The sequence below is a fragment of the Cheilinus undulatus genome, linkage group 20 (assembly GCF_018320785.1).
Source record: "Cheilinus undulatus linkage group 20, ASM1832078v1, whole genome shotgun sequence".
Classification (NCBI taxonomy): domain Eukaryota; kingdom Metazoa; phylum Chordata; class Actinopteri; order Labriformes; family Labridae; genus Cheilinus; species Cheilinus undulatus.
Window position 1 is genome coordinate 18834943 of NC_054884.1, and position 12747 is coordinate 18847689.

General features: G+C 38.4%; 2 protein-coding genes across 3 annotated transcripts; both read right to left on the bottom strand.

The window, feature by feature from the left end:
- Positions 1-83: 83 nt before the first annotated feature.
- syt5b (synaptotagmin Vb) lies at positions 84-7888 on the bottom strand. Its single transcript, XM_041815371.1, has 8 exons — positions 5079-7888; positions 2313-2488; positions 2121-2219; positions 1838-2005; positions 1332-1499; positions 1023-1140; positions 743-876; positions 84-661 (listed from the first exon to the last, which is right to left on the bottom strand). The coding sequence occupies exons 1-8, from the start codon at positions 5275-5277 to the stop codon at positions 452-454; spliced, it is 1272 nt and encodes a 423-aa protein (XP_041671305.1). The 5' UTR covers positions 5278-7888; the 3' UTR covers positions 84-451.
- A 137-nt stretch (positions 7889-8025) lies between these two features.
- zgc:56095 (uncharacterized protein LOC406286 homolog) lies at positions 8026-10931 on the bottom strand. Of its 2 annotated transcripts, none has more exons than XM_041815368.1 (5): positions 10787-10931; positions 10054-10157; positions 9758-9904; positions 9521-9646; positions 8026-8585 (listed from the first exon to the last, which is right to left on the bottom strand). In XM_041815368.1, the coding sequence occupies exons 2-5, from the start codon at positions 10153-10155 to the stop codon at positions 8436-8438; spliced, it is 525 nt and encodes a 174-aa protein (XP_041671302.1). In that variant the 5' UTR covers positions 10156-10157; positions 10787-10931; the 3' UTR covers positions 8026-8435. The 2 variants fall into 2 exon arrangements, with proteins under 2 accessions (XP_041671302.1, XP_041671303.1); XM_041815369.1 differs by lacking the exon at positions 10787-10931 and adding an exon at positions 10254-10381.
- Positions 10932-12747: the final 1816 nt, after the last annotated feature.

Sequence of the window (12747 nt, forward strand, 5' to 3'; positions counted from 1 at the left end):
CAAGAACCAGAACATTAAAGTGAACATTTTCAGGACTCTGCTGCACCACAGCACAATAAAACAGCAAAAAAGCCTGGGTTACATACTGTTAGATGTAGAGGCCTATTGTCTACAATGCAACACAGAGTAATTCTGAGATCACTCCTTTAAGCATCCACATCATACTTGGCCAGTGCATGAGAACACACAAAAGATGCACATTTATACTTTCCAAGTACACAAGCGAGGATTCGTTGAGGTTTACGGTACAAGATGAGTACAAGATGCCGAGGTTTTAATAACAAACAAGTGTCAAAAATTATTTGTACATTAAACAAGCATACACATGCGCATACTAACACACTGAAGTGAGAAAAAAACACAGAATAAGACATGCAAAACTGAAAAAAAAAACAAACATCAGGATAAGTAACACATCAGCAGTATTGTAACATTTTATCAAGGTGCTACTCTAACGTGGTTTTGCTTTGACTGCTGCATCGACCTCTTCCTCAGGCAGGAGGGTGTGCCACTGGGCCACAGGACGTCTGGGATTGGCAAGCATATCTGACCAGTGTCGTAGACCCACTCCTGTTGCTCCATAACCCATGAAGGTTTTCCCAATCGGATCATTGCTTCCAAGTTTATCATAGTCAAACACCGTGATGACGACCTGCACTTTCTAGAACAAACAAATATTACAAAATTAATTGTGTATCATATCAACTTTTAAAGTGATAGTATGTATGAAGGAGAAGCTTACTTGAATCTGCTCAAAGGGAACATCAAAGCTGAAACTCTCGTTGAAGTAAGGATTCAGTGTGTTTTTCTTGACTGTTGTCTTTTTCTTCTTGATGCGTTTCCCATTTTGCTGCAGAACAATCTTGACGTATGGATCTGATGAAAAGGAAAAAAAACAGGATGATATAGTTATGTTTTGTGAGGCATCAGGCTGCTTTTTAAAAACTTTATTAATATGCCCACCCATATAAGACATGCAATAAATATGAGAGGAAATGGTAATTTACCAGAAGCTTAATTACCTGATAATCCCCCAACGTCCATTTTCTTCAGATTCTTTGCCTCCATAATGTTCACTGTCAGTTTTCCAGCAGTGGGTACATAACGTAAAGAAATGCAAATATCGCCCAGCTTTTCTTGCTGAAAGAGAAATATTAGAACTTGCAATGATCCCTTAAATAAAGATGTCTTTAATAACATTACTGCCTTATCATTATGTTTTATATACTATACAACACATACTGCCTATTGCTAACATATACATGATACAATTTGTCAATATGGTGAGGGAAAGGTGATTAAATCCTTAATAAGGACATGTCCTATCATACCTCCTCCTTTTCTCCACTCTCCAAGTCCCTCCATTGTTGCATTGGCTGGCCCAAGTCAACACTGTTCATGGGAATCTTTATCTCACCGATCATATCATGCTTTGAGAAACGGTCAAAGTCAAAGACTTGCAACACCAAAGTCTTTCCCCCCAACTCAGCATATGGGATCTAAAAACAGAAATTTAGAGAAGTACAGCTGAAGAAGGTTGAGAGCGGATAGTTTTGTTTCAATATAACAATGCACTGATCCACACAATTACAAAGAACATTTAGTGACAGAAGACAAATCTAAACATACTGTACTGTTTTCTAGGGGGATGGATACCTTGACAGACGCCATTCAAGGAATGAAAAACAAGGGAGGTAGAAACATAGGCCAAACTTCTGCCTCTTGAGGGTAAAACATGATTGGTCATCAACACCAACACAAGCTGTGACAGAGACATATCGACAAGAAAATGAACAAACATCAAGACAAAGAACTCTCAAAATCAACCACGTGGTACCTTGAAGATGAAAGTCTCATTGAAAACAGGGCATAAATTCTTGCGTTGAACTTTAGTCTCGTATTTCTTCTTTTTGTCTGGTAACAAAAAGACTTTAACGTAGGGGTCTGAGGTCCCCCCCATGTCCATAGCAGCAAGGTCTTGAGCTTGGAGGATGCCCACTATAAGCTTTAAAAGAGAGAATAAGGATCAGCCCTAACAAGTCTACTTTTATTTCATGTTGTAACTGTGAATTAATTATAATTGTTCATATTTTGAAAAACTGTTTCCACACAGGACCTACCTGGGCATCAGTGAAGTTGTAGTCCAGTGAGAACTCCAGCTTACCCAGCTTTTCCTGTTCTTTCTCCTCTTCCTCCCCCTGCTTCTTTACTTCACCCTCCTACAAAATAAAAGCACCAATGCATCAGACATTCATCATGAAAATCTACATCAGGTAAGACTCAGAAAAAAGAAATAATTGAAAATCACACACCTTCTCTCCCGCCTCTCCTTCACCTTCCTTTTCCTTTCTGCGGCGACCCGTCTTCCTCTCCCTCACTTTCTTGGGCTTTTTCTTTTTCCCAAAGCATTTCTTGAAAACACAGAAGATGAAGCATGCCACTAGAACCAGGACCACCACAACTATAGCTGCTACTGCCCACATAGGAACTGCAACAAAAAGAGTTGATGTCATGATAAGAGAGTATATATGATGAGTTAATGTCTGATCACCTGGGCTCCCTTAGGTCCAACATTAAAAGATTTTGTGCTTACATCAGCGCTTTAAAGAGGATGTTTAGCTCTACTCTTGTAAAATTCTGTTTACAAGAGTAAATTTTCTCTTGGAAACAGAACAACATTGATACATTTTAATATCCTAACAGAAAATATGAAAATAACTGTAAATTGGGGGGTTCATTTGAGCATTTTGTCCTCCTAATTTTCAAGCTCTTCTTTATCTTGCGACAGTTTAGTGACATGCATGTGATGTTATTAGCAACACCCTTCCTCACAATCTGATAAAAACGCACTCCCAGTAAGGAAGTGTCTCTGTACAACAGCACCCAGTAGCATTAAGTGCCTTAATGAAGCACCTCAGCAGGAGTGCAGTTCTGTGGCACTTTCTCCACTCAGAATTTTCTGAAAACCAATATTAATATTTTGTCATGCTCCCCAAAAATATTATATATAATGTGCAAAAAGTGTCAGAAACTTAGTGTTGTACACAAACTCAAATTCCAAAAAGTTGGGGCACTGTTTGATATGTAAATTTAAACAGAATACAGTGATTTTCGAATCCTTTCAAAAATCTATTCCGTTGAATACAGCACAAAGATAGGATATTTTATATTCAAACCTTTGTTGTTTGCTTTTGGAAGTATCCACTCATTCTGAATTTGATGCCTGCAATATGTAGCAAAAAACTTTGGACTGAAGCATGTTTACCACTGTGTTTCGTCCTCTTTTTGTTATGTTCTGTAAGAGTCTGCACAAGGTTTTCATTGTCACTCTTTGCACGTTATAATGCACCATACATTTTCAGTGGCAGATGGTGCAGGTTGGTCTAGCACAGGGGTGAGGGCCACATGCAGGAAATTTTAAGGGTAGGGCCACTTTCATATGCTTAACCGTTATGATATCAAAGTTAGATTTCAGGGGAGCCCTGGTTGGCCCTGGCTACCACTGTCTGCACACTGGTCAGAATGAGAATTTACAGTGTTGTCTCAGTTTAAGTCACAATTAAAAAGCACATCAATGAATTGTTGTGTCAAAATGTTTGTTTACAGAATTAGCACGTTAGCACTGCCTACTGCTGACATGAAAACATACCCTGATCCAAATAAATTCATACCGTCTACACAGATTATAATTTTTTTTTCTGTGTTTTCATATTGACAGACAAGTATTGTTCTGTGTTACCTTTCCGGACAAGCCCCCAAGGTAACACAAAAATATACTCTTTTGTCAATAAGAAAACAAAGATAAAATATACAGTGAAGCACGAGCTTCATATTCTAATGTTGGCCATTTTTCATTTATGTTTTAGAATTTGCTGAGAGACAATTTAAAATGGACCAAGGGCCACATTTGGCTCATGGACCATAGTTTGGACACCCCTGGTCTTATACATTCTTTTACTCTGAAGCCATGCTGTTATAACTCGTGCAGAATGTAGCTAAGCATTGTCATGCTAAAACAAGCACGGGAACTTAAATTCCTCTAAAACCATTATGCACCTCTCAGTATTCGTGTTGCATTCACAGATGTGCTAGTTACCCATGCCATGGGCAATGATACACCCCCATACCATCACAGATGCTGACGTTTGAACGTCTCTCCCTCTTTAGCCTGGACGACTCAAAGCTAGGCTATTTCCAAAAGTTGTCTGACAACAGCAAACTTTTCAACCTTTTTGGTGAGTTTATCTCAGATGAGCTTGGCCAGAGCAGTTGGAATTCAAGGTGTTGATATAACGACTTTCACTTTGCATGGTGGAGTCCTACCTGACATTTGTAGATGCAGTGTGATAGCCAGCATTGTAACATCCATTACAGAATGACACCATTCAATATTGGTTTTTGGCCTTGCCCTTTACATGCAGAAACTTCTCGAGATTCTCTAAATCTTTTGATATTATGGCCTGCAGATGATGAAATCTCCAAGTTCCTTGTAGTTGTTGGACTGTTTGTCCATACTGTCTTTCATTACGTGGAAAATCTTGTGCCTTCATTGCTTGTGAATGACTAAACCTCTCAGGAACACTCAGTTTTTACCCAAACATTGTACTGTCACCTGTTACGAAAGAACCTAATTACCTGTGGAATGCTCTAAAGGTATTCAACAACTTTTCCGTTCTTTTTTTGGCCTGTCCGAACATCTTTGCAACATTTCACAGGCATCAAATTCAGAATTTGTCTGTTTTTTAAAATACGATGAAGTTTTGTCAGTTTGAATATAAACTATCTTGCCTTTGTGCGACATTCTATTAAGTATATGTTGAAAAAAAATATGCAAATCACTGTAAACGGTTTCTATTTCTATTTTACAAAATATCCTGAGTTTTTTGGAATTGGGGTTTGTAATTTCTGGAGATTTGTCCTCTTTGAAATCCCTAAACATAAAGTCTGTTTCCAGTATTTCCTCTTTCCCTTTACCTTTTCTACACTGTTTTAACTGTTTTTTTAAAGTTATATAATCATTTTTTGCATGTAAGCTGAATATTGAATTAGTGTGTTGACCATTCCTAGAAGATGCTTACTTGGGAGATGACCGAGTTCATTCATAAACTTCTCCTTCATGTGGTTGTAGTCATGGCCAGGGTGATGTTCTGAGTGGGTATGCTCATGGTGTTCTGAGTGGGAGTGCTCATGATGAGCAGGCTCTGTTGCCTCCTCTGACTCTGGTTCGGACGACTCTGCAGCCCTCCGAACACGGGCCCCAACGCTGGCCAGCCTCATGTCAGCTGTGAAAAACAACAGAAGGGGTCCAGTTATTTATTTGCACTGTTCTCTGTCATGTTGGCTTCACAGTGAGTGATAACACAGCTTCATATGTACTCTATGTAATCCCTATGTCCATGCGTTGCAGTACAGTTGGAGAGCATAGGACATCTCTAAGCCAGATGCTCAACATGGCTGACCCTAATCCCTCTGTTACTCTCATTCTCTCTGTCATCTCCTCCCATAACTCAGGCGTTCACTCCCTGTTTGTCCCATCCCCATTTTTCTCTCGTCACTCTCTGCATGTAACTGGATTAAACTGTGGCGCTACATTATTAATCCCAAATCCTGGATCGTCATAGCTTAAATAAATAGGGATGCATCCACCCTAAATTTTCCTCCATGTAGAGTTTTCTGGAATAACGACTGTTTGTTATTATTTTATAGGATACACAATGGCTGTGTTGTTGGAGAAACTCTTGTTACACTAATAAAAAATTCTAATAAATCTTTACCTCAAGTGCCACTAACAGGAAGAAGGAAACATGAAACATGGTTTCAAATACATGCTTTGGATTTAACCTCCACTCATATTTTGTTTTTCTGATGTGTTCAAACAGTAGATTCAAACCAAGTTACACAGAAAATTCGGACTGATCTTTTTTTAATAACTTTAAATGATATATCAGCACTAGACCACGCATGATGCCACTGAGACCCAAACAAAGTAAAACAGGACAGTCTGTGATGCACTCATTTGACATACTGTACTGAACAACTGAATCTTATCTTTGCTGAAACATGTAATTAACTGAACAATTCAACCACAATTTGTCAGGAAGTCTAATGTTAAACATTAAGCTTTTACATGACAGTGAATAAGCAAAGTCCCACAGTCATCAACAGTGGTCATAGGTGTAGACATAAATTATGAGAGTTACTGACATGTGTCTGAACTGTTTGCTGGAGCAGTGATTACCTGTTTGAAGTGTTAACTGGTGCTTTTAAAGGCTTAACAAAGGATGCTCTGTGCACTTTGGCAAATGTTGATCCAATTGCCATTTTTCTTTATATCCAGGAGTATTTATCCTCATATTCATTAACTATAAGGTTTACTTTGTGTTGGAATTTAAAGGTTCTCAAAGGGAGTTGCTGCATTTTTAAAATTAAATTTAAATATTAATTGTCTATATACTTCATTTATTTGAAACTTATCAAAAGAGAGTAACACATCTTTGAGCAGAAATATCAAAAGTTAAAAAGCAGGAAAAAAACATCGTTTTCTCACCAGCTTGCACCATTTAAAGCATGTTACCTTCTCAGTTAACCAAAACCATACATTTCTTTTTCTTACCTGTTGATATGTCCCTTTATTCCCCTCTATACCAAACAACTGTTGGATCAGCTTTAAGTTCAAAATGCTTTCTTGTTGCTTCCCTTTTCTGCCTCACACACTCATCGTTCCTTCTGTATGTTGTTGACTCCAAATGACATGCTCCTTTCAACCCTCTCCATCAAAGCTGAATTGCTGGCAAATCACTAGAGCAGCATTGAGAATTAATCCCCCTCTAGCCCTCCTCCCGATATTAGAATACTGACAACACATCTGTTGCTTTACGTCTCTTACTGCTGATGCTGAAAGAGCAACTTTCACCCTTCTTCTCTTTCTTTTTTGTAAAAAAAAACTCTCAAACTTGTTGGATGATGTTAAGGCTTTTCCTCACCGAGTTGTAAAGTTGTTTGTGAGACATAGCTGCATTGGTTGTACTTATCTATTAGACTGAAGAGACTGTGTGCATTAGGCCCTCCACTAATCCCCTCGGCATAGCTGTCCTCGCTGTCAATCACCAATCTACACACAACTTTCACTTAGAGGGGATATTCTAGCCTGCACAGGTCTTTGGCTTACCATTTTACTGTACAAAACACATATCCGTATTTAGAGCACTGTGAGGCATAATCTGCAGGCATGCTGCCATGTGTTTGCATCGCTTCATCTGAAGATCACAGGGGCTCCAATCCAACATGAAACAGCTTCTTCTAATAATTCAATTGACGTAGAGGAAGCAAGCAAACAGGAACTATCATCAAATATTATTTGCTTTTAATGAGACTGTTGTACTAATCAATAATGCAAATGTTAAAGCATTTTATGACCTTTTATGTCTTTATTTATAGAGGTAGGTCAGTCAGAAACAAAGATGATGGCCACCTACACCCTAATAATGCCATTTTATTATTATGGGCTTTCTCTACTCTACACATAATGTAAATACAGACCGACCCGTACCACCATTTAGATTTTAACCTGCTGATATCCTGTGAGCACTTCAGTGTTTCTTGTTGCAGTATTTTGAGAAAGCCAATTTACCTTGTTCTGTGGCAATTTAGAATTATTAAAAAAGATCTTGTTTTTATTTACCCAGTTGAATAATGCCTATTCAACGTAATTTAGTTATGTTGTTGCTCTACACACGTAAAAAAGGAAACATTATCTGTGATGCACGCACATGACGTACTGTACTGTTAGACTGAATCTTATCTGTGCTGAAACATGTTATTTACTGGACATTTTTAACCACCAAGTGTCTGCAGCCTAATGTTAAACATTAAACTCCCAGTGAGTAAGAAGAGTCCCACTGTCATCATTACAGGTTTCTATTGGTTCAGACATGACATTAGGGAAAAACACAAAGTTCAGGTTAGATCATATCATTTGAGCAACAATTTTACTGATAACGTAGCAGTAAAAACACAAAGACAAGATCAACATGATCTGGTTTATTAAATTTTAAATGATCCCTTTTTTTTTTTTTTTACAATTTTGACTCAAAATTAATGTCTTCTATAAATGTTTGTGAAGGTTAAAATCTCAGACGGGCTGGAATGTATGACACCAGAGACAATATTTTCAAATGAACAAATGACCCAAGTGAACAGCTTAGATAAATGGTAGCTTCAGCACCATTTCAGTGAGACTTATTTTTACATGGTTTCAATAGAAATTGAGGTATTTTCTGTTATCTTGCTGAGAACGTTACTTGCGCTTCTGCTACAAGGGAGAAGTTCGTGGTAAACTTTGTCTTAACGGAGTAAAATGCACAGATTTGTCGCCTTCTTGACTCTATATAGCTTCTGAAATATGGAGCATATGTCACTGTGCTGCTGTGACCTTTCTACAGAGTGTGTTTATCAAAGAGGTATTCTCCCATAGGACCGTGGGTCTCAGAGGAAGTGAGACGGGTGAGACTGCCGATGTAATCGCCCAGCTTCTTGATGGTTTCATGGCTATCGATGAGGAAGTGTTGCTCAAGGAAGTCACAAATCTTTGGAAAAAGGAAGACAGAGAATAGCAAGTGAGACATTAAATCATATATGAAGCTGTTTTCACAGTGCATTTCCACAGCAGCACCATCATGACACCATTACAACATTGATTTTGTGATGGCATAATATTAAGCATTACAATCTGTTAATTAGCAGTGTGGTTTAGTACTGTGGCATCACTTCATCCACCCATTATGCCTCAATGGCATCCATAATGATGGAAAAATGTCACAAAGGCATATAGTTTATGCTCTAACTATACCATAATCATGATGCAACACAAAATCAAATGACTCAATACCAATTTTGAAATCGAGACTACAAAGAACAGAAGTCCAAGGCACCCAAAATTGGGTAATGGTACACCAACTCTTACACACTGCCTAAATTGCACAAATATTTGGCAACGTTTCAGACACAGTCATCAGGTGTCACCAAGAAATGATATGAATCCATTTTGAAGCTTTTTAATACCACTGATCAAGAAAAGATCTAAACTTGTATAGCTTTTAAACACATGTGACTAAAAAAGACTGAAAATTTAGACAGCCTTGAAAGTGTGAAAGTGTGCAAACAGTTCTAAACCCCTATCAGTTGAGTCAATTAGAAAACTCTAGTACACATGTGGCCTTCAAAAAGGAAATGAATAGAATGTTTCAGTTTATGTTATTTCATTTAAAGTAAACTAAATGCCAAGAAACTAGTAGAACAGATGATCTTAACGCCAATCTATAAGCATTTCCTTTTTAAAATTCATTTAATAGGTTGATTCAGCTGAGGTATCTACTACTTTTTAGTAACAACTTTACAGGAGAGTTTTTAGGAAACTCAACTTATCCACACTTTCAGTGAAGCGTTTGTTCATACTCACTATCAGCTTGAAAACAGTGTTAGAAATAGTGGCAGTTGTGCTATCAAACAGAGCCAGACTTACATGGGGGTCAGTGTGGTTGCCAGCTCTGCGGTGCACTTCAAGGATAAAAGTGTTCAGGGACTTTTGATAGTCCAGAGAAAAGGTCATGGCATCCAGTCCACCTCTCCAGTCCTCTCTACTTGGTTTCTAGAAAAGAAAATCAATAATTAAATACAGTTGGAGTACAGGAAATGCACAAAATTGGTTTGAAAATACCTGTAAACCTCATAAATGACATAAAGAACATTGTGTACTCACAACAATGTTCTGAAGCAGAATCCGTCCTCCTCTCATGTTTTGATACTCCAGCAGCTTCTCAGCCTGCTCCCTCTCTTTCACTGAGCGCTCCAGGAAAAAACTGGAGAATTTTGGCAGGGCAACATCATCCCTGTCAAAATACATCCCCTAGAGAAAAGACAGAACCATGACATTTAAAGATTCATGAGCAGACAGTGAGAAAGAAAAATACTAACACAAACAGCACTGGCTACTAGCTCATTCTCATTACCACAGTGACTTGATCATTTTGGTAAAAGTTCATAATAAAGATTCACCAGGGAAAGGTAGGTGTAGGATGCATTCAGCTTGAGGTTGATGAGCTTGTTGATGTCTGCTTCGGTCTCCGAATGGAGGTTTTGTTTTACCACAGACTGCATTTCTAAAAGACAGAGAATACAAGTGTAAACAGAGAGATGCGACTGAGGATAGATGTCACAGTGTGAAGAAGTAAAGCAAAAAATAGGAATCAAAGTACCTTCCTCTCAGTCAGCTAGCTTTGCTAACACTTAAGTTCACTCTTCCTCTCTGAAGTAAGCCTGCCACGCTCCTGCTCTTCTTTGTTCGCCTGCTCTAATATAACCGATATTTAACAGCTTTAGTAACACATCAGCCAGACCGTCGTCATGTGTTATTATGAGATTTGAGTTCAAGTGGGTTGTACCGTTTCAGGTCAGGTGTTCGGAAGAATACGCTAACGTTAGCATATTTTGCTATACAGCAATGGCGAACTGATGCTCAAATAACGTGGGTGTCTTGTACTTTATGCGAAAAAGATATGACTAAAATTTAGCTTTAAACTCTAAGAAGACACACTTTTGTGAAAGCACCCACGGATGGCGGCTGACGCGTAAACAAGATAAAACTGACCCCTTGTCGAAGCTTCACCATGGTTGTTTTGCTAACATTAGCTGTTTTAGCATCAGCTAGTTACCCAACAGACTGGCTGTCTCTGACATTTAGTTAGCCAATGACGGGTTAATATCACATTTGCTCTATGTCTGTACTTACTTAGTCTGCAGAGGTAAATCTACTCCACTTCTCTTGTAATGTGGCAGGTTTTAGCTTCTTGTATTCACCCCACCAAAAAAACTGTGACCCTCCCCTGATAATGTCAACCCTCATCTGTGTGTTTACTTTTTCTGTGCATCTCTAGCGCCACCTTCCGTATTGGAGACGATCCTGCGGTTTCCAAACGTTTCATCTTCTTCTTCCGGATTTCCGGCAGAGTAGATGTCTTGCAGCACATTGGCGCCTCTAAGGTCAGTTATTGCATCAAACTATAGTCTTTTCAGGAGACTAGTAGAAATATAAAGTCCAGCTTTCACGATCTGACTGGTTTTTCAGTGGATTCAACGGATGTCCCAGTGTAATAGTCTGGATTTAAGTGTTTTATAACACAGTTATAAGTTTGATCCGTTTTTTATTATTAAAAAAATTTAAAAATTCACAGTAAGGATGAACAGTGTTAACCTTGCAAAGCAGATGGATTCGCCCTCTCTGTGTTTCTGTTGGGTAATATTAGAAATCACTATACAGGAGTGAGGGCTTGTCTGCATACATGTGCACCAATATCAAACAGAATAGATGGCTAGCAGTCCAAAAGAAACAGGAAGCAAAACCAAGATATGACTGTCTCTGTTCTTGATCATCACAACACAACCTGACCACAAAATACATACTGTACATAAAAAGTCAAATGAAATGCACCACATCCCACCCACACCTGCTACCCAAACACCCACCCACATGTTTAACAGTTTGCTGCACGTTCTGCAGAGTTCATCCTCGTGATTGCCTATCTTTGCCAAGTCCCATGCAGGTCTACAGTGTCCTAATTGTGGTCTGGTCATGATCACATTTTCCTTTCTCTTTTTGCCCAGGTAATTCCAAATATTTCACCCTGTGATCCCCAAAACAATCGTATCAGAGATCATCTGTTGAGTTGATTATGATAGCAGACAATGCACAGCCAAATTTACTAATCAGCATTTCCCAACATTTGTGTAAGAACAACACTAGACTTCACAACAATCACTAATAACAACCCCAATTCCAAAAAAGTCAGAGCGCTGTGTAAAATGTAAGTAAAAACAGAGTGTAATGAATTGCAAATCTGATAGACCCATATTTTATTCACAGTAGAACATAAACAGCATATCAAGTGTTGAAAGTGAGCTATTTTAACATTTGATGGAAAATAGAAGCTCATTTATAATTTTATGGCACAAACACATCTAAAACAAAGTAGGACTGGGGCAACAAAGGGCTCTAAAATTAATAGCGCTAATGACAAAAGGCTGGAGCATTTACAGCTAATCAGGTTAATTGGCAATGGCTCAGTAACAATATAAATGGAGCATTTTAGAGAGGCAGAGTGTCACAGAGGTGAAGATGGGCACAAGTTCACCAATCTATGAAAATCTACGTCTAAAAATTATGGAAAAAATGTCCTTGGTGTAAAATAGCAAATATTATGAATATCCCAACATCTACAGCAGAAAATATCATCAAAAGATTCAGGGAATCTGGAAAAATCTCTGTGGACAAGGAAAAAAGCCAAAGATCAGTATTGGATGCTTGTGATCTTCAGGGCCTTAAGCCCACACTGCATTAAAACAGTAATGTTTCTGTGCTGGAAATTACTGCAAGGCCTCAGGAACATTCACATAAATCATTGTCTGTAAAAAGTTCATTGTGCCAACCCCAAAAGCTGTATCATGCATAGATCCAGAAATGCATCAATCTTCTCTGAACCAAAGCTCATTTAAAATGGACTGAGGCAAAATGGCAAAATCCAAATTTTGTTTGGAAAAACTGAAAAAATCAAGTCTGCACACCAGATGCTGCTCTGAAGCTTATTTCACGAATATTACCAACACATATATGATGTCCAAGGCCCTAGCCCTTCATGAGACATAAGCAGACACAAGGGAGGTTATATGGAGGGGTGCTACACAATGGTTAACATA

Coding starts and splice junctions, on each gene's coding strand:
- syt5b (XM_041815371.1), bottom strand. CDS start 5,277: ATGAGGCTGGCCAGCGTTGGGGCCCGTGTTCGGAGGGCTGCAGAGTCG. Junction 2,220..2,312: donor AAGGAGAGGCGGGAGAGAAG/GTGTGTGATTTT, acceptor TTTATTTTGTAG/GAGGGTGAAGTAAAGAAGCA. Junction 662..742: donor TTCCCTTTGAGCAGATTCAA/GTAAGCTTCTCC, acceptor TGTTTGTTCTAG/AAAGTGCAGGTCGTCATCAC.
- zgc:56095 (XM_041815368.1), bottom strand. CDS start 10,155: ATGCAGTCTGTGGTAAAACAAAACCTCCATTCGGAGACCGAAGCAGAC. Junction 9,905..10,053: donor CCTACACCTACCTTTCCCTG/GTGAATCTTTAT, acceptor TCTTTTCTCTAG/GGGATGTATTTTGACAGGGA. Junction 8,586..9,520: donor GCAACCACACTGACCCCCAT/GTAAGTCTGGCT, acceptor CTTTTTCCAAAG/ATTTGTGACTTCCTTGAGCA.